The 27,429-nt window shown below is 39.3% G+C and overlaps 1 protein-coding gene across 4 annotated transcripts in view; it reads right to left on the bottom strand.

Moving 5' to 3' along the window:
- LOC134325793 (neuronal PAS domain-containing protein 3) overlaps positions 1-27,429 on the bottom strand; it is a 305,263-nt gene that overhangs the window by 101,745 nt on the left and 176,089 nt on the right. For all 4 annotated transcript variants that reach the window (XM_063008026.1, XM_063008028.1, XM_063008029.1 and 1 more), the window contains one exon: positions 148-237. In XM_063008026.1, coding sequence (XP_062864096.1) covers positions 148-237 — 90 coding nt within the window. The remainder of the gene's footprint in view (positions 1-147; positions 238-27,429) is intronic.

The raw sequence follows: 27,429 nt of genomic DNA, 5'->3' as shown, positions 1-27,429 counted from the left end.
TGCATGAGATTCTGCGTGTAAATTATGCAGTATATAAGTCTGCAAATGAATCAGTAGACCACCTGACAGTCGAGGCATTAAATTAGCACCAATTTGTCTGTTTCACTCTAATAGCAAGAGAATAAAAAATATCTCACGCAGACTTACCTGTGAAAGGCCGAGGTATATAGACACGGTTTCTGAGATGTACAAAAACCTCCCCTCCTTGTTTAGTGCAAATACAAATCCATCCAGGGACTGTGCAGGGATAAAGAGAAAAGAAAGAGAAAGCAGGTGAGGCTCTGTATAAACAGCTTGTTTTTATAACCAGACAAATGAATGTCTTACTGTTTCCCCCTGAAACACAAGCACATCACAGCCCACTGTGAGGCCGCTAAACAAACAATACCTTCATACATTTTAGACATAAACAATAAAAATAAAACATTTTTGTCATTAGAATCTTTGGGATTATAATCCTTATATAATTCCTGAATTTAAAATCTGTTGCAAAATATAAACATCTTCCTAAACAAATATATTAAAAAAAACAGTTAAAAATGTTAGAAAGTTGCAAATATGTAAGACATTTTATTTTTTGTACTGGGTTTTAAGAGAAGGGAATTGACCACCAGCATAAATGTATTGTGCCTGTGTAAGGTCAGACACTGATGTTGGATGAGAAGACCTGGCTCACAATCAACGTTTTAATTAATTCCAATGGTGTTTCACAGGGTTGAGGTCAGGACTCTGTGCATGCCAGTGGAGTTCCTTCACAGAAAACACGTGCACAGGAACACAGACATGCATCCTCAAACTGCTGCCATTAGGTTTATTTATTTATTAAGGTTACGTTGGTTACATTCATGACAGAAACGGTAGTTACTGGTTACACAGGGCGGCACGGTGGCTAAGTGGGTAACACTGTCGCCTCACAGCAAGAAGGTCCTGGGTTCGATCACCAGGTGGGGCGGTACGGGTCCTTTCTGTGTGGAGTTTGCATGTTCTCTCCGTGTCCGTGTGGGTTTCCTCCGGGTGCTCCGGTTTCCTCCCACAGTCCAAAGACATGCAAGTAAGGTGAATTGGAGATACAAAATTTTCCATGACTGTGTTTGATATAACCTTGTGAACTGATGAATCTTGTGTAATGAGTAACCACCGTTCCTGTCATGAATGTAACCTAAGTATAAAATATGACGTTAAAATCCTAATAAACAAACTAATAAACATACTGGTTACACGATTCATCAGTTCAGGTCTTTAATGTCAAACAGTCATGGACAATTTTGTACCTCCAATTCACCTCACTTGAATGTCTTTGGACTGTGGGAGGAAATCAGAGCTCCAAGCAGATACGGAGAGAACATGCAAACTTCACACAGAAAGGACCCGGACCGCCCCACCTGGAAATAAAACCCAGGACCTTTTTTGCTGTGAGGCGACAGTGCTACCCACTGAGCCACCATGCTGCCCCTGCACAAAGTTTAAAGCATATTATTTATTTTATATGATTTACTGCATTCACCTCAAAGCAACAGTTGTGACTAATACGTAATAATTGAACTGAACGGTATAATTAAAAGTGGTGTCCATAGATTAAGTGTATCTAGTGCACTGTGTAAAAAGTGTGTAAAATCCATTGTTTCATACCACTTAAAGCGTACTTAAGTTTGACTACAACAGGATAATTGGTGTCATAAAATCTTTTATCCCTTAAAAGCCCTTTGTGTAGTCTTTTGTTAGGAAAATATAAATGACAAATGCCATAAAAACACCCAAGGAGAAACAACTACCTACTTTTATCACAGCGCACACTATTAAATGTGTTCACCAGGATAACATTATTAAATGAATGAGCTAAATGAGCTGTACAAAAGAAGAAGAAATACAATTAAAGAAGAAATATAAAAACGGTAAGTTTATTTCTTTACTTTATTATATGACAAGACACATGTACGTATAATAAAAATTAAAATAAAATTGCCAGCCAAAATGAAAACTGTATGAATGGACTCATTAGAAACTGTTATGACTAACTAAAAACAGCCATATTACTAATATTTCTCAAACTGAAACACAGGTATCTATAATACAACCCAAATTACATGAATATCAATAGGAACTCTAGAAAGTCTTATACTGGAAGATCACGGTTGAAAATCTTGAAACAGGTTCTCCAACAGGCAACAATTAAGGTACGGAGGTCAGCTAGGTTAATTACATATTGTTCCCCACTGATTTAGATAATCTGTAGGGCCTGCTAAGCGCACACGTGAAGCAGAAGAAGCAGAAAGGGGTGAATAACAAATAAGAAGGACTTCCTCATAAAAAAAGAAAGTGCTAAAAAAACAAAGCATCGTGCACAATGGTCCCAGTCGCTCTGATCACCTTTTTATGAAAATGAGGTTTACACAGATGGGCTAGAGGAGCGTCTCTCCGCCTTTCTCTCTCTCATTTATTTCCAGCTCTAAAAAGAGCAGTGGCAGCTGGCGAGAGCGGCGCATGGTCTCTACCCGCCGATAAAACAGCATAGCTGCGGGCTATTTACAGCGCGCTGATATGCAGCTGACAACAGGAGCTCCCAAAGCTCTCCGCCAGAACCCAGCAGCCTCCCCAAACACACATCTGCTAGTGCCGACGCTTAGCTTACACTTTACATTACGCCGCTTTAATGTTGCCGCTAACGCTTTCTATGACACTTCACAATACCCAACGCAGATTTAACCTAATTTGATCCGGTTTACATGAGCTGTGAAAATGCTTTTACTCACACTGCTTCACATTCAGTATTATGCTAATAAAATGCTTTAATTACATCAGGCCTACTAATGGTGTGGCTTCTATTTTTGGTTGCGCCACTGTTTCCTTTCTTTCCATCTCTGTTTTGATTTTCCTCTGTGTGTATGATGTGTTTCTGTTTTTGTTTAGTTAAAGTCTTTTCCCCTGTTCACGCCAAAGCTCTGACAGGCCAGATTTTTCTCTGGACTCCATGTGTTTGCATGAATCAAAGGACTGCCTGCTTCAACTGACTGGTTGAAGTTAAGAACTGAAAATGGAAGCAGAGTTGTGAGGGCTCAACTTGCCTCTGGTGTCTTTGTATTTACATTTTGATTGTTTTACATTTGTTGTAGCTTTTGTAAACTGTTACACCAGTGGTCCCCAACCACCGGCATTTATTACCGGGCCGCACAGAATGAATAAATACTTTTTTTCTGCTTTATTGACAATCACACTCTAAAAGATGTTTTACTTTAAAAAACCAGATTCTCGCCCAGGTGGCGCAGCGGGATATTCCGCTTGCACACCAGCACCGAGTTTCTGAACTCCCCAGTTCGAAACTCGGTGTTGCCACCGGTCGGCTGGGCGCCATCTAGCGGGCATAATTGGCAGTGCCTGCAGCAGATACTAATTGGCCACCGCATCTGCAGGGAGGGGGCTGGACTATGTGTGGGTGGGTGGGACTTCATACGCTGTGTAAGGACCCTGATTGGCGGAAGAGACGCCTATGCAGAATGCAGGGGCGAGAAGAGGAGGATTGTGCACGTGTCGAAAGAGGCGTGTACAGCGACGTGCTCTCCTCGGATGCAATCTGGCATCTATCAGCAGCGGAAGACAAAATCGAGTGCGCTAAATCGGGAGGAAAATGGGGAGAAAATACATTAAAAAAAAAAAAAATAAAAAAAATAAACTGATTCTCTGCAGTGATGGCAACCAAAACAGAGTTACAGCGTAACTTATATAAGCCTTTTCTACTCTCATAAATTGATGTTAACTTAGCTGTCTAAGACTGTCTAATACATTCAAACTAATGAATCTAGAAAATTTATTATATATATTTATTCAACATAAGAATCAGTCTATGCTTGGAGCTTAACCCAATCTAATCTGGCTCACCACAATATTTTTTGACTGCTTCTTTGTCTGGTTGTAGAGTAATAGAAAATAAAAGCCAACACTCCAACTACAATGAGGCTTCCTGACATGCAAATTGACCAGCTTCAGCTGTTTTCATGATTTCTTATGCAGCCTTGAATATCAGTTTTGCATGCCTCCAATGAGATGAACTGTTTGATATAATGTGATAAAAGCAACTCCGCAGTACAAACAATGCTTAAAGTGACTTATTATATTAAAACAACAAACCAGGCATTTCATTAGTGGAGAAAACTTATGAGCAGTTATAATTAAGAGAGGTTTAGTAATCCTGTGTCATTCTTTTAGTAAATAAACTACATTACACTTTTTTTTTTTTTACCGATAAGCGTTTTAGACTCTAAAAGCTGATTCTTACAATTTCTCAGCACCCTGAGCTATAACAGAAGTTTAAAAGTGAAAGTGAGGAAAATCCAGATAAACAAAGATACATGTGGATGCTTCTAGAGTGGATTTGATGTTTATTTTACACAAATGCAGATTCGTCTCATATTTGATGACACGTCTCGCACTGATGACACCAAGCACAAAGCACAGCACCAGTTTGCGCCGAGGCTGGTGGTGAGCAAAGCGCAAAACGCTTCTCATGTAAATGTGCCCCAAAGCAATTACATTATCAGGTAGGCTTTTTAATCATTTATTTATTTTGTGATTTTAACAAAAATAGAAAATGGAAACTGATGTTTAAGGGACTTGATTAAGGAGCCGGTAGCTTGGTAGTGTCGGGGCTTGAACCATCCTCCTCTGGATTAATACTTTAGTACCATAACAACAGACTTTCTCTACCAAAGAGAAGCATTCCAGTACCCTCAGCATAAACAGAAATTGTTTAGTATGGTTGTGTCTCAATAATATACATACTAATTACTAGTATTACCTTAACACCTATTACTTTCCTCTGTGTCAGTATACATATCTCTCCCTCGCCCTATCGGATCACTCTTCAGCCTCTTGATGGAGTGAAGTTACACTGGGCACTACCACGGCTGCTTTCGTCCCCACAGATCTGACCCTGACAGCCTAAAAGCACTGCCAGCAGAGGCCCCCGGCCACTTTCCAATCATCTTCTGGCTGCACGTCTGTGAAAGCGTGGGGCAGCAGAGCCAGGTCTCTGGAGGAGTGCCTAGTCGCCTCCGCCAGCATCCCCACTGTGATAAACGGCCTCTGTTTACAGGCTAACCACTGGGTAAAGTGCCCTATAAATCAAGCAGCAGACAAACTTCTGTGGGAGAAATGTGTTACATTAGGATGGGCCTTTTATGTCATTTGTTTAAAACAGTCATGCCTTACGAGCCGCCTCACTCCCTCGCTACACACAGAGCTGAGAGAGGAAAGAGAATATCCTGCAGTGCTGATGTGGAAAGCTGAGAGGTGGCCAGGGGTTGGATCCCAGGTGATGTGCTTGACCTTTGGTAGTAGTCAGCATGACCGTAATTCTGACTAAGGCTAGATTAAGTTTGGATGGATGAGCTGCTGCTTTTGCTCAACACCAAACACATGCTGAAAATAAGAGTTCACCAGTACTGTGGATTGACTACTAATGGTCATATTTACTCATAGATCTTAAAAAACTTAAATCTTGTATTCACAAGAGTACTTGTGATGTGTCTAGATGTGTCTACAACTCCAGATCAATTCGAATGAACTAAATGCTTTACTAAGCATTTATGGAGACACATGAAGATGCAGTCCATTCAATGTTATGGAGTGTTAATTAAAACTATTTTTTTTATTTCAGTTTTAAGGCTGTAACTTTAAAAGATCTAGACCTAGCAGTAAAAATTTGCAGTTCAACAAACTTTTTTTTTGTTTTGCACTTTTCCCCCATTTTACTTCCCAATCTAGTTGTATCCAATTACCTGACTGCATTATGCTTCCCCTCTACTAATGTTGACCTCCACTCTGACTGAGGAGAGCTGCAGTGGCGGTTCTAGCAGCGGGGGCCAGTGCCACTGTTCCACTGTATTGCTGCAGTGTTTGAAACATAAAACTACATATAAACTAGGTATTGGTATCGGTCCGATAGTGTCCCAAATCACTGGATCGGATATCGGAAGGAATAAAAAAGGTGTAATCTGATACTCTTGCTTAATGTAAATAAGGCTTTTGTTTGTGTGTAAAGCAAATAACACACAAAGATACGTTTTAACAGAGTGTTGTACAATAATTCAATGTTCAAGTGGGGTTTCACGAGAACGCTACTTTAATGTCACAAATGCACAGCGCAAACACAGAACAATATAACACACCTGGAGACAATCATTTTCTAATCTCTTCCCTACACACTCGCTCCATATACCCTAGCACTGTACACTCTTAAAGGGCCAGACAATATATATATGTAATTCACATTACATGACAAGTGTCGTTTATCGCCACTCACGTTTGATGACATCATTAACATGTGCCACTGATCTACAACTCATCCGCAACAGCCATTCAGAAATTAAAACACACTGATCTACTTAATCTCTTAGCATTTAAAAAAAAATCATCTTCTACTGCCACATCTAAAAACACTGTTTAATCACAGTAAAAATCGTTTTAAAAATCACTATATAAATGATAAATCGGACTTGGATAAATCGGTCTTATCCCAGCTTGGAGATCTCTCACATCCTCAACGATTAATCCATTAGTGTTATGTAATAAAACAAACTACACTGTTTCCTCTTCAAAATCCAGCAGATTTTTTAATAACACGCGTTGGTTTTTAATAAACTAAAAACGTAACAGAACTTTAACAAAAAAAACCCTCAACTCTGCTTCAATTCTAATTGGTCCACTGTGTTTGATTGACATCCACATCTTCAAATTGTAGACACTTTTGTTAAACATGTTCTGTGTGTAAAAGTAAAAATAAAAACAGCAGTTTAAAATAAGTGTGATTAAGTTGTGAATAAGTTGTTATTTAGATAGCTAGTTTAACCATGGTGCATTGAGACATGTATTATTACTGCTTAGTAGTTTGAGAGGAGAAATGACGGTATCGGATTGGTATCGGTATCGGCAGATACTCAATTTGCAGTATCGGACATAAAAAAGTGGTATCGAGCCAGCCCTAATAAAAATATTTGGTGAAATTATTTTATGTCTTTTTCATCCTATAACTAACATAGTGTGATAGCTGTGAAGTTGTATTTGCACATTTTACAGCTGGTGTTTAACTGTTAATAAACAGGTATTTATTTCTCACCTTGTGTGACATTGTAATCACACAGATGCAGTGCAGGTTACAAAATTCTGAAATATTTCTTTAAGAACACCTGGTGCATCTGTATATATTCAGCTGTATCTTTCCAGCAGAGCACTGGGACTTTGGTGCGCTGATCTACAGCTGTCACTGACATTATATTACCCCTTATTTTAAGGTAGAATTCAGAACAGAGATGGTAAAGCGGATCAATATTTTTCATCTCTCTGGGTTTTAAATCACTTACGGCTAAAATGAGTAAGACATATGAACACCAGCATGTAGAGCAATAACACGATGATTCAGGCTTGCTGCCCTGAAGGAGCAAACAGTGCGCTTATCCAAACCGTTTTGTGTTTTACTAACGCTGGACAAATATGCCGGGGCTGAAGGACATGCACGGACAAACATCAATCTGTTCCCTGTGCCCTGTCCAGAGAAAGCATACTGCCATATTAATCTGGTGCAGGAACCAGCTTCATTTTCTATTCACAGATAGTGAACTCTAATTTTACACAAAATCAGAAAGTCAGTAAGTCACAGAGACTTGGGACAGCTCACCACCTTCAGTCCTTCATCTCTTTTAAACTCCATTCTCCTGTCTTCTATAAAACCTCATTGTATTTAGGAACATGTGTACACTGTGTGTGTACGTGTAAGAAAGAATGGACCAAATAACAAGAGAATCTTGTTATATAAATGGAAGGTTCTCATCATTAACACATCTATATATACTCACAAACACACAGAGAGGAAGAGATCATCCTTTATACACAAGAAACAATTTTTTTGCATATTTTCACATTTTACACATGTTTAAAGGAACAGGTCAATCAAGCTATTTTTTAAATCTGCTAATGCTATTTAATTAAAAACACTCACTCAGTTATCTCTCAAACCTACAGTGAGAACTCAACCCTCTAGAATCACTGTGGCTGCATGAATGAAGGCAGTTTTTTTTTTTTTAATTCAAATGCAGCCAGTAGCACATTGTAGCATCAATAATAAAACACTCCAATATCCAAAGTATCATATCATGTTTTCCTTGCTTGCTTCCGTCTGTGTGTATGTGTATATATGAGCAAGGAAACAAGGACAAAAAGACCGTTCTCATTACGGATGGATGGTTTTTATTATGAACCCATCTTTTTAGCAGATACGTGCACAAACACACGGCATTAGAGAACAAAACAAAGAATTCTGCAGTTAAAACACAAATCACAGCCAATCTGCCAGAAGTATGTTGTGCGTGTTATATGTACAGGTGACTAGTACATTTTCCGAAGAGAAGTCCCTCATTGTAAAAACAACAATGTACACACAGGTTTGCTTAATGTGTTTTTTGGAAATAGATTTACATTTCCAACATTTAGCAGATGTTTTTATCCAAAGCGACTTACAGTACTATGACAGTATATTTTCTAAGCAATTGAAGGTTAAGGGCCTTGCTCAAGGGCCCAACAGTGGCAACTTGGCAGTGTTGGGGCTTGAACCAGTGACCTTTCAATTACTAATCCAGTACCGTAAACGTTAGGCTGCAACAGCCGTAATATTACATAGGTAATAATGCTTAGCACATGGATTGATGGATGGATAGACAGATTGGATGGATGGACGGATGGATGGACAGACGGATGGACGGACGGACAGACAGATAGATAGGATGGATAGATGGATGGATTAGATGGATGGATTGATGGGATTGGATGGATGGATGGATAGGATGGATGGATTAGATAAATGGATGGATTAGATGGATTGGATTGGATTGGAATGGATGGATGGATGGATGGATGTATAGAACTTTATTTATCCCTAGGGAAATTGTTTATGGTGAAACCCAAGAAGGTAATTGAGTTCTTGCTTGGGTTTGGTGTAGAAAATAGGGTGAAATTGATTAAAACTAATGTTAAGTATAAAATACACAAACAAACAGTGTTGGACAGTCCCCCTTTAAAACGTACTAAAATATCTTTTAACACCTCTTTGTTCATGTTAAAAGATGTTTATGTAATGTGTTATTCTGAAATATTATTTCTAAGCAGATTTTTTATCCCAAGGAAGGTTTTGGCTACCTGTGAATAGAGGGAACAGTGAGAATGTTCAGGTTTATTGGTATTATATGGAGAAAACAGGGTGAGAGAATGAACAAGTCAGTTAAAAGAGATCTTATAAGAGCTTCTGTATTGCTGTGGGAGCCGTGCAAAATATATTTCACACTGAAGTCAATTTTGAGCCTGACAAGTCATGTAGAAATGTGCAAATGTGAATGCAGAGTATTGATTTATTTATTGAAGGCCCTTGCTCATGGGATGCTCAAATCGCTCATCTCACCCCACGCTGAGAGATCCTTCAAATAACAGCGTCGTTATACCACTCATTCAACCAGAGCTCAGCGGGAGAGAGGGAGTCTTAGCTCCTGGTCAAAATGACATGCTTACTAGCCCTGCATTCACTTTTAAAAAGGATGGACTGTATTTAACCCTGCTTACTCTGAGACAAAAGAGATGATGTTGCAGGCAGCATAAGGTTCACCCTGTCTACAAAATCGTCTCTCATCTGTGAAGAGAACACGGAGCCAATGCTGGACCTGCCAAATCTGGTGTTCTCTGCTGGGCTGTGAGCACAGGTCCCTCATGCTACATTGATGAAGCCTAATACTGACAATACACCAGTTGCCTGCTGGAGCATTGTGTAGGGCTTTGGCAGTTCTCCTCCTAAATATTTTTGTTGAGAATATATACCAATCAGCCATAACATTAAAACCACCTCCTTGTTTCTACACTCACTGTCCATTTTATCAGCTCTACTTACTATATAGAAGCACTTTGTAGTTCTACAATTACTGACTGTAGTCCATCTATTTCTAAGATGTGTTAGTGTGTGTTGTGCTGGTATGAGTGGATCAGACACAGCAGCGCTGCTGGAGTTTTTAAATACTGTGTCCACTCTATTAGACTACCTAGTTGGTCCACCTCATAGATGAAAAGTCAGAGACGATTGCTCATCTATTGCTGCTGTTTGAGTTGGTCATCTTCTAGACCTTCATCAGTGGTCAAAGGACGCTGCCCACGGGGCGCTGTTGGCTGAGTATATTTGGTTGGTGGACTATTCTCAGTCCAGTAGTGACAGTGAGGTGTTTAAAAACTCCATCAGCGCTGCTGTGTCTTATCCACTCATACCAGCACAACACACACTAACACACCACCACCATGTCAGTGTCACTGCAGTGCTGAGAATGATCCACCACCCAAATAATACCTACTCTGTAGTGGTCCTGTGGGGGTCCTGACCATTGAAAAACAGGGTGAAAGCAGGCTAACAAAGCATGCAGAAAAACAGATGGACTACAGTCAGTAATTGTAGAACTACAAAGCGCTCTTATATGGTAAGTGGAGCTGATAAAATGGACAGTGAGTGTAGAAACAAAGAGGTGGTTTTAATGTTATGGATGATCGGTGTACATATATTTATATACTTTTATACTTATATTTTTGTTGGAAACGGTGAAAGCGGGAGGAGCAGTAATTGGTCATGTCTGAGAGCGCATCTGATTTCCACCTTTTTAGACCTCTCAAAGAAGCTTTAAGGGGAAGAAGATTTTCATGTGATGGTGATGTGAAAGCAGCGGTGCATCAGTGGCTACATGCTAAATCAAAAACATTTTTTGATTTAGGGCTAGTACCCCTAGATCAGGGTTTTGTTCATGATTATTTTTACGTGACCCAGGCAACACAATGCATCTTATTCTCACACAATCTGGTCCCACTGTGGTTTACAAGATGTAACAAAGTCTTAACAAGGGGGTCTTGTATAAGTTTAATTAATTATCGTTAGTTTTTTCTGCCATTTCGGCTCAAACCCAAGGTTTAACAAACCCTGCCCTAGATAACTCCACATCAAAAACACAACATAGTTGTTCAAAATATAAGAGCATAAAAAAATCTATATTTTGCTACTCTGTGGCAAGAACATTGTACTAACGGTTAGCCATTAGACACCAGTTCTACCTAAAATACTCTTGTTACTCTGTCTGGTAAGGGATAAAAAGATTGAGCCCATGTTAGCCAGTCAACGCCCTTTTTTTGGTGTGCCATTATGGTCGAAAACACTATTAAGGATGAATTTGCAATTTAGCTTGAAAAAATGTTAAGTCCCTTGTAAAACGCATTTTTATTTTTTTCTGTTTTAGCTGGATTTTTTAATTAGAAAAGCTAATAAAACACACATTACTCTTACATCAAACTCAAAAGTGTGACTGTTAAACCAGCAAATTTTTTTGAAATGCACAGACTATGATTAGCACACTAGGAGAGTAGAAAGTGAACATGTTTTTTTCTGGGTTCAAATTGCAATGCTTTGGAAAAGTTCCTCCAGGTGATGAGGCAACATCGTTATTGTGATATTGTTTCTACTTTCCTGCGTGTCTGGATTTAATTAAGTGATAACAGTCACCTTCAGGTGGTGGCACAACACAATAATTTCAGAGTTAAGAGAAAGTGCTGAGAAGACTGGGGTGCTCTGTGTTATCACTAAAAAGTGTAAGATATTCACAGCGGGCGGCGAGAACGGCAGTGGGGGGGGGGGGGGGGGCATGGGCAGGGGAGGAAAAAAAAAAATCTCCTGTCATTCGCCAATTACAAACTCCTCGGATTTAGCCAGGTTAGACTTGGAAAATATTTTCCAAGTTTAATCTGTTGGGTTTAGGAGGATTTAGCTTAACCCTAAGAGGATTAATTCTAATTTGAATGCTTATGTGTTTAAACACAAGCTTAATAAAGTGATATGACGTCCACACAAACAAACCAAAGGCCTGGATTTACTCAGGAGGGGACTGCTGCTCGGAGCTGACACTAAACCCACACAGGTTAAAATGACATGTTTGTGGACTGCATACATGTCCACACTATGTGAGATTTTCTGTGCCATGTAGAATTATGCAGAGTTACCCAAAATGAAATTCAATTTACACTGATCAGCCATAACATTAAAACCACCTCCTCGTTTCTACCAACTAGGTAGGTGTGTCTAATAGAGTGGACAGTGAGTGGACATGGTATTTAAAAACTACAGCAACGCTGCTGTGTCTGATCCACTCATACCAGAACAACACACACTAACACACCACCACCATGTCAGTGTCACTGCAGTGCTGAGAATGATCCACCGCCTAAATAATACCTGCTCTGTGGTGGTCCTGACAATTGAAGAACAGGGTGAAAACAGGCTAAAAAAGTATGTAGAGAAACAGATGGACTACAGTCAGTAATTGTAGAACTATGGTAAGTGGAGCTGATAAAATGGACAGTGAGTGTAGAAACAAGGAGGTGGTTTTAATGTTATGGCTGATCGGTGTATTTACAAGCAATCAAAGAAATATGCTGGCAAAAAAGAACTTTTCACATAAAAGGAAACTATTAGCAGTAACTACAAATTTACTAATGACAAAGGTGACAAACACTACTGTAGTGTTCCTAGCTTGATAATTGCTGATTAATAAAGTGTTTAAGCACACTGACACTAACATACAGAGTTTAGATCTTGTCTATTCATGATGTTTTTATGATTTCCCTACAGATGTTAGTCTTTAACTCATAATCATGATAATTAAACAGAAAATAAATGACGGAAATTAATTTAAATGATTCATTTTGCTGTTGGATTTTTCCATTCTGTTGAATCTTAAAACATTTTAATTTAAAGTATCTTTAATTAAAATGAAAAAAGCCACATTATCTGAGCATACAAGCAGCTTTATTATCCAGTAAAAATGCCAGCACAATTGAAATAAAAACCTTTATGTATAGACCTCAATCTGAATCGAGTAAATCGACTGGAACCAGTAAAAACAATCTACAATCAGTTTAAAAGGAGGGTAATCATTTTGCTATCCAATTACTTTCACATTTGGAATAAGTGCACACATTCCGCTCATCTGCATTTGCTTCAAAATAAACTGGGTGTCCTCTGAGGCAACAAAGTTTGAAGATTAAATTAATAGACTGTGGATTAGGGCTATTAATTAATATTTCAATTTTGAATAACGTACAAGTCATACCTTTTGTTTAAAAAGGAATTTAGATGATGATGATAGCTGGGATTTATTGCCACGTCAGCACGATTACGGCTATATACGTGGCATGTCAAGTTTCTGGTTCATATAATGGTAATGTTTTTAGAAAGCGGGGTACTAAAAGGAATTTTGAAGTAAATCTGTAAAAAATATGCTAGCACACCAGAGCTGGGATTTTGAATACATCGTATCGAATCTCAGCTTTTCCATCCGGCTGGGCTGAGCGGCCACATGAACAACGATTGGCTGTTGCTCACATGGTGGGAAAAGCCGGACCAGAGTTCCTCATAACTGGTGCAATTATGACCACTGCTGGCTGATTGATGGTACCTGCACAGGGCCGAGGGATAATGTGGTCAGGGTGTGGCTCTCCGTGCACAAAGCTGATCCTCATATGAACTCGCCTCATGCAGGTAAAAAGATGCAGTCGGTACTGCACACGTGTCGGAGGGGGTGTGTGTCAGTTGCAAAGCTCCTCAGTCAGCGGTGGAGGGTGGTATTGGTAGAGGTACAGCATAACGCAATTAGGGTAATTGGATATGACTAGATTAGATTAGAGAAAATTGGGGGAACAATTGGAGAAAGCTAGATGATTGGACGATTAGTAAACAGTATGTTAGCTATTTGTTATTAAAGATATTAAAAAAGGGGGCTCGATTGGCACAGCAGCCTAAAATGCTACCACACCACTGTGAAGTGATCAAACTTATGTTTGCATGAGGGCGTTTACACAAATACAGTTGGCTGTGTTTGAGGGACCAAAGGTCAGGCGGGGTCTCTTCTCACATGAAGCCTAGCTTGGCTCTATGTATGCGATATGGCTCTGTGTAAGAGGTGAGATCCAGCTCTCCTTGGAATAGACTTGGAATACGAATATAAACACCTTTATTGTCAATGTACAAATACAACGAGATTCAGTGTGCTCTACTTAGAAATAAAATATAAAAAGTACAAGTAGTTAAGAAGTTGGGGCGGCACGGTGGCTAAGTGGGTAGCACTGTCGCCTCACAGCGAGAAGGTCCTGGGGTTCGATCCCCGGTTGGGGCGGTCCGGGTCCTTTCTGTGCGGAGTTTGCATGTTCTCCCCGTGTCTGCGTGGGTTTCCTTCGGGTGCTCCGGTTTCCTCCCACAGTCCAAAGACATGCCACTAGGCTAATTGGAGACACTGAATTGTCCCATAGTTACCTAGCCACTGGGATGCACAGACCAGTGCATTGTAGTGCCCAAGTATCCCAAGCCCGGATAAATAGGGAGGGTTGTGTCAGGAAGGGCATCCGGTGTAAAACTGTGCCAAATCCCGCCGGCAACCCCTAATGGGAAGAAGCCGGAAATGGCGACCCCGTAATCGGAAAAAAAAGGGACAAAGGCTGAGGAACAAGAAGAAGAAGAAGTAAATAAGAAGTTGGGTAGCAGTATATACAAACAGTCCAGTGGGGAAGTGTGCAGTGCTACATTTTACACATAAATGGGCATATGTGTAAGTGTACAATGAGAGGTAGTAATAGAGGATCCAGAAGTAGAGACTCCGGTTCCATGTAAGATGTCCCGTGCAAAGTACTGGAATGGACTGTATTGGAAAATAATGGGTGAAAATCCAGAAAAAATAGATATTAAAAACACCTTGTCATTTTTATCATTACTTGTCATTATTATGGAAATGCTGTCAATGAATGCCACTTCTCATATGCATGTCGTCTGCCAGCAAAATATATAAAAAAAAAAAAAAAATCAGCCAGTGATGGACAGTAAATGTTACTGAATAAACTTTCAAAAGCAGTAGTGTTATGTTATTATAGTTACAGTGACAGCTCTAGTTACCCATAAAAATCATAATGTTTCTCAGAGCTGTCAAGAACAACTCAAACTACTACTGTAATGATTTAAAGGGCAACACAGAGACAGAGAAAGTCACAGACATTTCATGACAGTCAAGATGATTACAAGGAGCACAGGATCAGAGCAGCTCCAAACATGTTCATATTCAAAGCAGTATAGTGTTAAAGCTGTAATACCCCAGCATCAGAACCATGAGGTAAAAAGAACTGAGGGTCAGTCTCCTTCCATCTTTTCAGCACCCGACTGAGACCCATCATCAAAAGGTTGTATTAGAGCTGCAGACTGCCATTATAATTACACCATAATCAGCTCGTCACCAAGGGCCTGTGGAGTGGCCCCGGGCTCGCAAAGGTACGCGCAGGGTGGATGAATCACACAGAGGTCAACACAACCAGACGGTGGCCTTCTCTATAGAGCACTCAGGCCTGCACAGAGGGTCCAAGTGCTCATTCAAGTGCCCATTGAATCAACGGCATTTTGTGAAATGATTCCTCTTTTGGTGATGAGCACACAAAAAAGAATAATTCCAAACTGTGTTATTCAACAGATCTGTTTCATCACAAGCTGATGGTAGATGTGTGATTATTCTGAACGGTATATAAAAAAGCATCATATTTACACATTTTCTGTTCTAACTATAAAGACTCCTGACTTTAATTGCACCAGTCATGGGAGAGAGACCCCATCCGGCTTAGTCCCGCCCATATCTGAACAACAGGCCAATCGTTGTTCATGTGGTCGCTCAGCCTTAGCCGGTAGGCAGAGCTGAGATTCGATACAATGTATTCGAGATCCCAGCTCTGGTTCCAGCGTGTGTTTTTACCGCTGCACCACCTGAGTGGCCTTATATATTTTTTTAAATGCATTCAAAATGTGACCCATATCTACTCTACTTTAATGGAAGTCATTTTTAATAGATTTAGAACAATGTAATTAATATTCAACCATGATATTTGGGACAGTGGTGGTTTAGTGGTTAAGGTAGAAGACCACTGGTTTAAGAACCACCACTACCAAGTTATCCCCTAAACAAGGCCCTTAACCCTTACTTGTTTGCACTTTTTTGGCTACAATTGTAATTCGCTTTGGATGAAATGTCTGCTAAATGCCATAATTTATTTATTTATTAGGATTTTAACGTCATGTTTACACACTTTGGTTACATTCATGACAGAAACGGTAGTTACTGGTTACACGAGATTCATCAGTTCAAGTTTAATGTCAAACACAGTCATGGACAATTACTTGCACGTCTTTGGACTGTGGGAGGAAACCAGAGCTCCCGGAGGAAACCCATGCAGACACGTGGAGAACATGCAAACTCCACACAGAAAGGACCCAGACCACTCCACCTGGGAAGCGAATCCAGGACCTTCTTGCTGTGAGGCGCCCGCAGAACTAATAACAATAATATGCATACCATCTGGGACAGTGGAAGCTTAGTTAAGGTAGTCTAGTTAAGGTACTAGACTAGTAATCAGAAGAACACTACCAAGTTGGCCCCTTTAGCAAGGCCCTTAACCCTCAATTGCTTGCACAATTATAAAAATGTACATTAGAAAAGTGTCTGCTAAACAGCATAAATGTAAATGTGTATTTAATTATATTTGGGGTTTTGGATGAATTTACTTTGTTCAGGAGATCCATGTCCAACTGGGCTACTGTAATCCTACATGCATCCTGTCTTTTAGGCAGCTTGATCCATTTAGACATGAGCGCTCGCTCGCTCGCACACACACACACACACACACAGCAGCGATGCCTCTTAAGAAACCACATAGGGTCTGACCACCACAGTCTAATTATGCTAATTGCTTCAATGCCCTTGCTTTATTTATGCATGGTGGCTAAGATAAATAAAAGGAAATTGCTTTGGATCTAACTGTATTCATTTCAGAATGCAAACTAGCTCATGTTTGTTATGAGATTGCTGATCTGTTTACCCCTGAAATTTTGCAGGTAATTGCAATTTTGATTGTACATTTATTCTTCTCGGTGACGGTCCCGGGACTGCATCTGTCTTCAGTTTTTATAATTAAATGCTTTGTATTATTAAAGCACACCAAATGGAAAAAAAATGCAGCCCACGTTAGACTAACTTCGTTTAGTGAATAGCTTACTCGGGGGACAGAAATAAACTCAGAGAATTAAGATGCTGAAGCGTAATGCTTTTGGAGTTCTGAGAAATTTGAGGTTTTGTTGGTGTAAATATTAAAATGTTGAGTCTGTGTGTCAGGAAATCAGGTGACTGGTTGCATAAAAGGAAAAAAGATAATAAAAACTGCTTATGGAAAACGTCTTGATCTTGATAATATAAAATGAAGTGAATTTGAACTGAGAAACTGGGTTTGTTGGAGAAATAGACATTTTATCGGCTGAATCAAGGCGTTACAAACAAGTTACACTATTTTGAAAAAGAAAAAGACAAATCCCATAATGGCTTGAGGTGGAGTTGAAGTAATTTAAAGTTGAATTGTTTATAATGGATCTTTAAAAGTCAATACTTGGGCATTTACCAATACCAGTGATTGTACACACGCATATGTATATACATATATAAAGTGTATTCGTAGATTTTATTCTATATGTTGCCCAACATGTTAAACTACGTATATGTTGTAAGAAAATAATATTAATTATGAATTGGTTTCAGAAGAACTGTATTCAGTTTATTAATGATACAATAAGATATTTAATTAGCTTTAATAATGGTATTTAGTAATGTCATAAAGGTTTTTGGTCCTTTTGTCCTAGTATGTTTTAAAATTATTATTATTATTTTATTAAATAAAGTAAAGTAGGGGTATACTATAAAAATCATATGCTTTATCAAATGCTATGGTAGTTATATTATTCATTTATTTATTTACTTACTTATTTTTTTAATTTCCCATTTTCTCCCAATTTAATGTAGTCAATATGTCTTCCGCTGTTGGGGATCCTCAAATTCTTGCAGTTGAGGAGGGTATATCGCTGCTCGCGCCTCCTCCGACCCGCTCGTAGCCCTTAACGGAACGCTTTTCCACCCATGCACTCTGCACAGGTGCCTCTATCCGCCAATCAGGGTCCTTACACAGCGTTTGAAGACCCCGCCCACATATTCTGGTCATCTCTACCTGCAGGCACTGCCAATTATGCCCACTAGATGGCACCCGACCGGTGGCAACACCGCGTTTCGAACCGAGGAGTTGCGCTGGTGTGCTAGCTAAAATTCCCACTGTGCCACCTGGGCGCATTATTCATTTTTTGTTTTACCTCTATTGTCTGGTGAAGAAAATTGGGGAATGTCAGTTTCTCTCACATGGCGCTATGGATTTATTGCTCCAATTCAAATAACAGGTTGAAGGTCTTTCCCCCATAAATACAAATACAAGTAAGTTCTTTATCAAGGCTGAAATAGCAAAAAAAAAAAATATTGCATTAATCTCAATTGAAAAAATTATTAAAATCCACATTTATCACAGGTCTATTTCATACAATGGTCTAGTCTCTTCTTTAGTTAGTTAACTTAACAATAAATAATTTAAAACTCAGACATATCAAGTTACTTAAGTTGTGCTCCTTAAGTTGTAATTTATGCAAGTTAAGACTAACAGTAAATCTAAGGCATGTAGAAGGTATACAATGTGGCTAAAAGTATGTGGACACCACATCCTAATGAGTTAATGTCTTAGACAAACCCACAGCTAACAGATATATGGTGAAAGGAGGGGACTCTCAAATGCCCGTGACTGTGGACAAAGATGTCCACCGAGTTAACGGTCAGAACTATTGTTCTTCATCCAGCTTGAATAATGTAATATGAAGGTCATGCTGATCAGCTTTTGCTGGAGTATTTTATCACATGACCTTTTATTTTATCACATGTCGTTTTGGTCCCTCTTAAAGAGCTGGAGGATGATCGTAGAACCTGCAAAAAAGGTTCAAAAATCCTCCAGGTGATAGTGCCTGGTTTGGCATTTTATTAATACAGAAAATCTGCCACTTTCTATTTAATAGTATAAAAGACAACAGTGTAATGCTTCACAATACAAAACAGACATGACAGACTGTCATGTAAAAGATCATTAACTGTTGTCATCTACTAGAAGTGCACATATAAATGTTTATGGCCAATTACTAATTTTTACAGCCAAATATTAAGGTCTTTCTATTACCTTTTATTAACTGTGAGATAAATAACATTTCTAATTTATTCATAACAAAAAAATATACTGGCCTGTGTAAATAACATGATCTCAAAGTGTAAAAAATAAGAAGGCAATTTCTTATGTTGGCAAAAGTCATTAAGAGTCATTATGCTGGTACTTGCAGCTTGAAAGACAGTTTAGAGCATGTTTTAAATAGAAATCAGATGCGTATGCCACTTTTTTATAACACAGTACCCTATAGGACAGTATGTTTTGAAATCTGTGATTTCACCCATTCTAACTTTGGTTACCTATCTTGGCCAAGCATACCTAAGTAATTAAAGACCACAACATCTACAGCAGTATGAACCCCAAACTGCCATGTTGCTACTGCTATTGTTTACAATATTTGCTCTAATGCATCACAGCCACACCTTCATCAAACTTCTCTTACTTTCACGTGTACCCTTGTGTAATTTGAAACACACAATAGCACATTAGATACGGCACTGATGATGTTCTGGGTTTGGGTGCACATTGTTTTGTACTGTAGTTAACTGCTTAGTAGAAAAGAAGCCTTTTTAAAGAATTTTTATTAACTTTTCACATTGTAAAACTTATATATACACAAACAGTGACCACTACACATTTTTTACATATTCGATCTCCAAATAGTCCTTCACACTGTAGACAAAACACAGTGTTTGTGTCTACATAAATGTATACAGCCATAAATGAGATGAGAAATAAATAAACAAGTAAATAAAATAAAGCAAGTACAGATGTACAAACCTACGACTTTAGTGTTGTAATATTAACTCGGCAGCGAAAGAAAAAGGGTATTACAATACTTATTATGGTGACTATGACAGTAAGACAAAATTATTACAGCATCCCAATGTAATAATTGGTGATTAATTCTTAACTCCTCTTCATTATCCTTTCAAAGAAGATTCTCGAGATTCTGTCACCAATATAGTCATACCATATCATACCAATATCATACCATCATTTACGGTTCCTTTAGACCAGTACGTTAAATATTCCATTGGTAAAAAAAAAATCAAATCTCACTAAATTTGAACTCATTTTAATCAAGTTTAGCTTGATTAAAATGCATTGTTGGTTTTTTTAAAATTTAGAATAAGGTTGTTTCTGCAGGCCAGTCCATGCATTAGGATTTTCCCATCTGTCTGCTGAAAGAAGCATGTCTAGAAGATCTAGTTATTATATCACAGCTAACATGTATTATTCTCTGGATTACATAAAAAGATTAGACTTCAAGCATTTACCAGCAAATTTCTTCTAAATGTGGTAAAATTCACCTATAACTATATTATGCATTCTGTTCAAAACAGAAAGACAGATCAAAATGTACTGTTAACTGTTTTACATGGAAAAAAATATACAGATTCTAATCATCTCTGCATTTCCGTTTGTTCAGTAAGCATACTAGCATAAACAAAGCAAAAGCCAAAGCAAAAGTTGACAGAATTTGGTTTGTGATTTTGAGGTGAGAGGACAGGTGGCACCGGAGCGATAAATACATTTATACTTATCTCATTAACTTTACAATCTGGTGCCATTACCGTTTCAAGTGGAAAAAAGGGGAAGGAACTTTTGTTGCTTCCTCTGTTTCTAAGTAGACAGGTGTGTTGATTTATTTATTGTATTTGTGCGTTGCTGTCCAACGTGGGGGAACAAATGTGCCGAGCGTGTGAGAGCTCACTGACAAGCCCTTTGTATTGCAAAGTAAAAAATGAGCCTCTTACTTACAGCCCATCCATAGGAAATCGGATGCAATAAGAATCAGAATGGAAGGGCTCCAAGCGCTGACGCCTCCTCAGACAGGGGCTACGCGAGAGCGTGGGGGGAGAAAATCAATAGAGGATAACTCCTTTTCATTCACACACAACTTAAGATTCAGCAAAAGTTTTGTCTAGGGAACTTTGCCTGATATGGACCCAGGAATGAAACCGGCATTAATCATTTCAGCGAGGGCTACAGCGCTTTAGTACAATGACTTGTAGTTAGAGCCGCTGGCCCACCTCGCTCCTGCACATAAAGCCTATCACTCAGTGTGCCCTTAAGGGCCAGATAAGCAATCACCAGGGCCCCATATTCTGTTAAATCACTGTAGCCACATTAGTCTGAATGGAGAGAGGGGATCCGAAGAAGAAAAGGAACCGCTTTTGCACAGGCTGTGCCCAGATGCTTATCAGTCGCTTAAAGAAGACATCCGTCTTTTGCCTGGGTTGCCCTTGACGCAGCCTTAAGGGAGAGAAAGTCTTGAACTCGTCTTTGTTTTGAAGGACCTTCGAACTTGCAATTTTAATCCAGGTTCAACACCAAGGGATCTCCTGAGTATTTAAGCATTTCCTTTGTCTTTGATATCATTCGTCTTTTATATATAAATATCTATTCAGAGGTCTTCCTTTTAGCCAGACGGATCAGTGTGCCATTGTAATCACTATGTAGAATCTCTGATCAGTAACACAAAAGCCTTACAAGCAGCCAGAGAATAATCCCAGTTCTCATTTTATGACTCATGTCATGGAAATAGTAACGCTGTCAAAACAAAATTCTCTAATCAAATAATATTTAAATCTTTTTTTTTCCTCCCTTCTTCTCCCACTTTAGCGCATCCGATTTCTGCCCATCAATCATCCTCTCACTAATGCTAATCTCTGCTCCTGATTGGGGAGGACGAGGCTGCTCCACGCCCCCTCCGTCACGTGCACAGCAATCGAACATCTTACCTACACTTGAAGAGTGCAGTGCAGTACAGCGCTGTGTACGGAGAGCCACATCCTCTACCGCACTTCTTTCCCATTTCTGTGCAGGCGCCACCAACCAGCCCACAGAGGTCGTATTCGCACTAGTCTGAGAGAGAGTCCCCATCCGGCTTAATCCCGCCCCTAGCTGAACAACAGGCCAATCGTTGTTCATGTGCCCGCTCAGCCTCAGCCAGGAGGCAGAGCCGAGATTCGATACGATGTATTCGAGATCTCAGCTCTGGTGTACAGCGTGTGTTTTTACCGCTGCACCACCTGAGCGGCCTAATATTTCAATGTATTAAATGTTTTTTCATTTACTTTTTTTAAACTGGTGACACTGCTCTATGAAATGTGGTATGAAGTGGCATGTATTTAACACGGCTTTTAAACAATGACCTTGAGACCTTGGAAAAAGTGTAAGAAGGAATGTCAACAGTGAGACACAGTGAGTCTCTATACTTTATAGTCTGTGTTAGTGTGCTCTGAAGAAATACTGCTCATACAGTTTTGGAGGTCATAAGCATCAATAACCAAATTAGTGTAGGTTTAAAAACTACAACATTACCATTTATGATTAAATATTAAATATTTTTCTCATAATATTCTTGCCTATAAAAATAAGTGTTTACACAAAATCACAATTGTAAATGCTACATATTTTCAGTAGATTAAAAAATCAACTTAATCACAAGGTATTTGCAGCTCTAGTAACCTGTTTTTTGCTATAATGTTACTGTAAACTTTCTTTTGCATTAGCATTTTGTAATAGTTTTATAGTTTTAAAATGATGCTGCTAGACACAAAAACAAGTATGAAACTGTCAACAAAAACCCAAGTAAATAATGCCAACAAAACCCCACCGGAAGTGCAGATGGTAGAGCTGAGACAGTTTGTAAAGCATATGGGTATTAATAGAACATAGTACCTCAGAGAACACATATAAAATTAGAGTAACTGCATGCAAAGGCACATTATGAGTCTAAATGCAAAACACAGTTAAGGCAACCTAGTGCTGCCCAGGCGAGCCATTATGCAAAATCCAGGGGGTACATGAAGAAGACAACACAAACATGCAGCATGTTGTTAGTATTAGTCAATGCTTACAGTCCTGAGAACACAGAGTTCTACAGAAAAGTTGGAACAGAATGTACAGTGTGTGTATATATATAGAGAAGTAGCCAAGAAATAAATGTATACACACTTTAGCAAAAGAAAAACATGTATAAAAGTTAGCTGTAACACTACATTTATTAAGACCAAGAAATAAATATAAGTTGTTTGATCATACTACACAATGATAATGTAATTCAATTCAACTTTAAAAAGGTCCATAGATAACATTTATTAAAGTGTGTTTATATTTTGACTCCCTCTAAATATCTGTTATAACAACATAAACAAGATTTCGTGATGCTTTCTTTATTTGTTTATTAGGATTTTATTGTCACGTTTTACACTTTGGTTATAGTCATGACAAAAACGGTAGTTACTCATTACACAAGGTTCATTAGTTCACAAGTTTAATGTCAAACACAGTCATGGACACTTTTGTATCTCCAATTCACCTCACTTGCATGTCTTTGGACTGTGGGAGGAAACCGGAGCTCCCAGAGAAAACCCACACAGACACAGGGAGAACATGCAAACTCCACACAGAAAGGACTCAGACCGCACCACCTAGGGATCGAACTCAGGACCATTTTGCTGTGAGGCGACAGTGCTACCCACTGAGCCACCGTGCCGCCCTTCTTGGCGCTTTACATTCTCAATTTCATTCTTTTTACTTGAAACATTGGTACAAAAAATAGAGACACTGTGAAATGCTACACTACAGACTTTATTACAGACTGGACTGAATAATAACTCTTATTTCTTTATTTATTGCTAAATCTTATTTATTTAAAGTATCCTCCAGACCACCCAAGAAGGATGGGCCCTGCTGAGTCTGGTTCCTCTCGAGGTTTCTTCCTGTGATTTTAAGGGAGTTTTTCCTTGCCACTGTCGCCCTCGGCTTGCTCAACAGGGGTTTTTGTATCTGTTGGTCCTGGATTCTGTAAAGCTGCTTTAAGACAATGTCTATTGTAAAAAGCAGTATATAAATAAATTTGACTTGACTTGAAATGTTTAAACAAAGCCATCCTAAACAGCTAATGCAATCATATAGAATATTACTGTGTCAGAAAATATTCCAGTATATTAAGAACAACGTTTGTTAACAAGTGCAGTAAACTTGCTGTGACTGTGGCACATTATAAAATGCAAAATATGACAATGAAGCCCCATGTGGATGTGCAGTTGAAGGCTTGCAGTGAGCACACATTCATAGCAAAACAATGCAGTTTTAATGTTCAAAACAAAAAATAATGTGCTTTAGTTCTGGTTTATTGGCATTGTTGGACTCTGGAGCAGTGAAGACATTGGAGGAATTAAGTGAGGAATTAAGCTTCTCTATCTGGCAGTCTGATAGGAGAACGTTGTCTGACTGCATTGTAACAACTAAAGTTTGGTGGAGGAGGGATAATGCTATGGGGTTGTTTTTCAGGGGTTGTCCTAAGCCTATTCTACATCTAGTGTAGATAACTTGGTCTGTATGTTTTTCATAATGTATTTTTGGTTCATTTCTGATGTTGGGGTAAATAACACGTAGTTTATTGTTTGTTTGTTTGTTCCATTTAAGTTGCCATTTATTTTTAATTTAGTCGTTAAATGTAGGGGTATGATGTCTGTTGGTGGAAGTTTGAGATTAGTATTAAGAGACCACATAAAAATGTCTATTTGACAACAGCACTAGTATCTGAGTATAAAGTTGTTGGTTGTTTTATTATGCAGGTAAAAGTGATACATGCAGGATGCTATTACATGCTCTGAGTTGGCAGGCAGGGCGAGGGTGACTCCCACTTATAACGAATGTAGTGACAGGTTAAGATCAAGGGCCGCACTGACATTCTCACTGCAAAGGTCAATGTATGGCGAGGCCAGCAATGAAGAAATGAGCACTCCGCCATCATTGCCAAGGCAAAAGGTCAGGAACAAGCTGATTGGTGATAGAACTATCAAATTAACCAATCAATACACAGCTGGGATAGGAGGAAGCAGGCCCTCAAGGGAGAGGAGACAGGCAGGACCAAATGCCAACATGTCAATAGCTTTGCGCCGATACGGCCTGGATGTGAGGGAGGTTCTCTCTCTTACACACACACACACACACACACACACACACACACACACACACACACACACACACACACACACACACACACACACACACACACACACACACACACACACACACACACACACACACACACACCACTGTATTACCATCTTAATACGGTATTTGCTTATGTATTAATGTAGCCAAATTAGGTTATAGCTACATGCCAATGTTCACCCCACTCTAAAAATGTAATATTTAATCTCTTTAAGGGTTTTGGATTAAATCTTTATTGAAAATCTCAACACGTTTCTTCATAAGGTCTAGACAGGGCCTGCGCTTGGTCAGGGTCACAGTAGGTCCAAAGGTTGTCCCAGGAATAATGTGTGCAAGGCAGGAATTTACCATACCAGCCTATTACAGTTTATCACACACTTCACACTTAATGATTAAATTCTTCCAAAAATCCTGCAGAGCTAATCCACCTATCAGAATGTTTTAAGAGGGTAGGGAAAAACTAGTTCACTCAGAGAAGGATACACGTAACCCCATGGATACAGCAAAGGCCTGCTTAACTCCATGAAGCTCAAGATTGACCCCCAAAGACACCAAAACTACCATTCAGATCACCATGCCCCTTCTCAAAATGTATTATTTATTTATTAGGATTTTAACGTCATGTTTTACACACTTTGGTTACGTTCATGACAGGACAGGTAATTACTGGTTACACAAGATTCATCAGTTCTAGTCTTTAATGTCAAACACAGTCATGGACAATTTTGTATCTCCGATTCACCTCACTTGCATGAATTTGGTCTGTGGGAGGAAACCGGAGCTCCCGGAGGAAACCCACATAGACACAGGGAGAACATGAAGTCCAAACAGAAAGGACCCGGACCGCTCCACCTGGGAATCGAACCCAGGACCTTCTTGCTGTGAGGCGACAGTGCTACCCACCGAGCCACCGTGCCGCCCCCAACTGGATAAAAAGGGACAAAAAGATAAAATGAGAGTAGCTACAAATTTCTTCACACTACTTCAAAGTAAGTTGAATCAGCATTCCAGTAGTAACAAACACTACAAGGCTGCCGAATGAAAAATGGTAGAACAAATTGTAGGACATGCTATAAATGACAGAAAGGGCACTCATCGAATTCTAAAATCTTCTTCATTGCAAGGAATTAATTGTACTGTGAGGGGGATAAACCCTGAGTGGAAAGCGAGTCATCCCGCATGGTGTTGAGTGCTCACCTGGACAAAAAAAAAAAGGTGAGACTGAAAAGACACACAAGGACATAAGTAGGACATCAGAGCGAGCGTGCAGCCGGGCCACTTCGCCAAAAAGACTTGTAATCCTCTTCTACGTTTACTGCGGCGGCTCAATATCACTTCAATTCCCACATGAGTGACTGGCTGCTTTGTACCTATCTCCCGTGAAGAGGACCTATTCACATACCAGCCTCTCATCCTACCCTCCTCCCTCCCGAATACCAGTTCCCCTTTAGACCCGAGGGGCCATCGAGAGATGAGCTCACCCAGGGATTAATTGAATTTTATTAGCCATGTCAGTCAAGCTGAAGTGCTGTGGTGCTCCAGGCTGCCATGCTGGGACAGACTGAGGTTGGAGTTTTTTCAGGTGTTATACACACACAGCACCATGGGGAGGAACAGAGGGTAGGCTAGGCCACTGGGAGCAAGGGGGTATTACTAAAGAACTTTTTAATGGCTTTATCTTCAAACTGTTCTTCTCTTCAAATAATAATTAATCAGTTATTTCATCACCCATTACATGCTAATTAGGGAGTAAAAAGTAAACAATGCAGCTCTGCTCTCTGGATCTCAGCAGATGGAATTCAGGTATGAAGGTAAAGGTGACATTTGTGTGTGTGGCAGTTATTATACCCTAGCACTGAGTCAAAATGCACATATGCTAAATGCTCAATCAAATTTGTCTAAACTGATCCTAAATCTACAATACAGAAGGTCTTCTACTTGCAGATTTACAGCACTGAAAAATGTCAACAACAAAGGGAATCGGTGGATGGTGGAAAAAGACTCCCACGGCCTTAGCATCATTATAAAAAAAAATATCTCATGTTGAGGCTCCTACCACTCCACTCATAATAGAATTAATAAAATGTGCTAAAAAGCCAGGACCTCTTGTTTTGTACCTTTCTATAAAGGTAGCATCCTAAAAGAGTGTATAAGCAGTGTGAATTCTCTAGTGGAGATTCATGAACAGATGATTTTTTATAACTATGTACCACTGTTATATGTTTTTGTAAAACATCACTGCATGTGCACGAAAACGGCCTGGACCATAGAGTAACACGTCACTAAAAAACGCTGTTT

The sequence above is a fragment of the Trichomycterus rosablanca genome, chromosome 13 (genome assembly GCF_030014385.1).
Source record: "Trichomycterus rosablanca isolate fTriRos1 chromosome 13, fTriRos1.hap1, whole genome shotgun sequence".
NCBI classification, from domain to species: domain Eukaryota; kingdom Metazoa; phylum Chordata; class Actinopteri; order Siluriformes; family Trichomycteridae; genus Trichomycterus; species Trichomycterus rosablanca.
The sequence above is the reverse complement of the archived record's forward strand: the minus strand, read 5'-3'. Positions and strand labels throughout refer to the sequence as shown.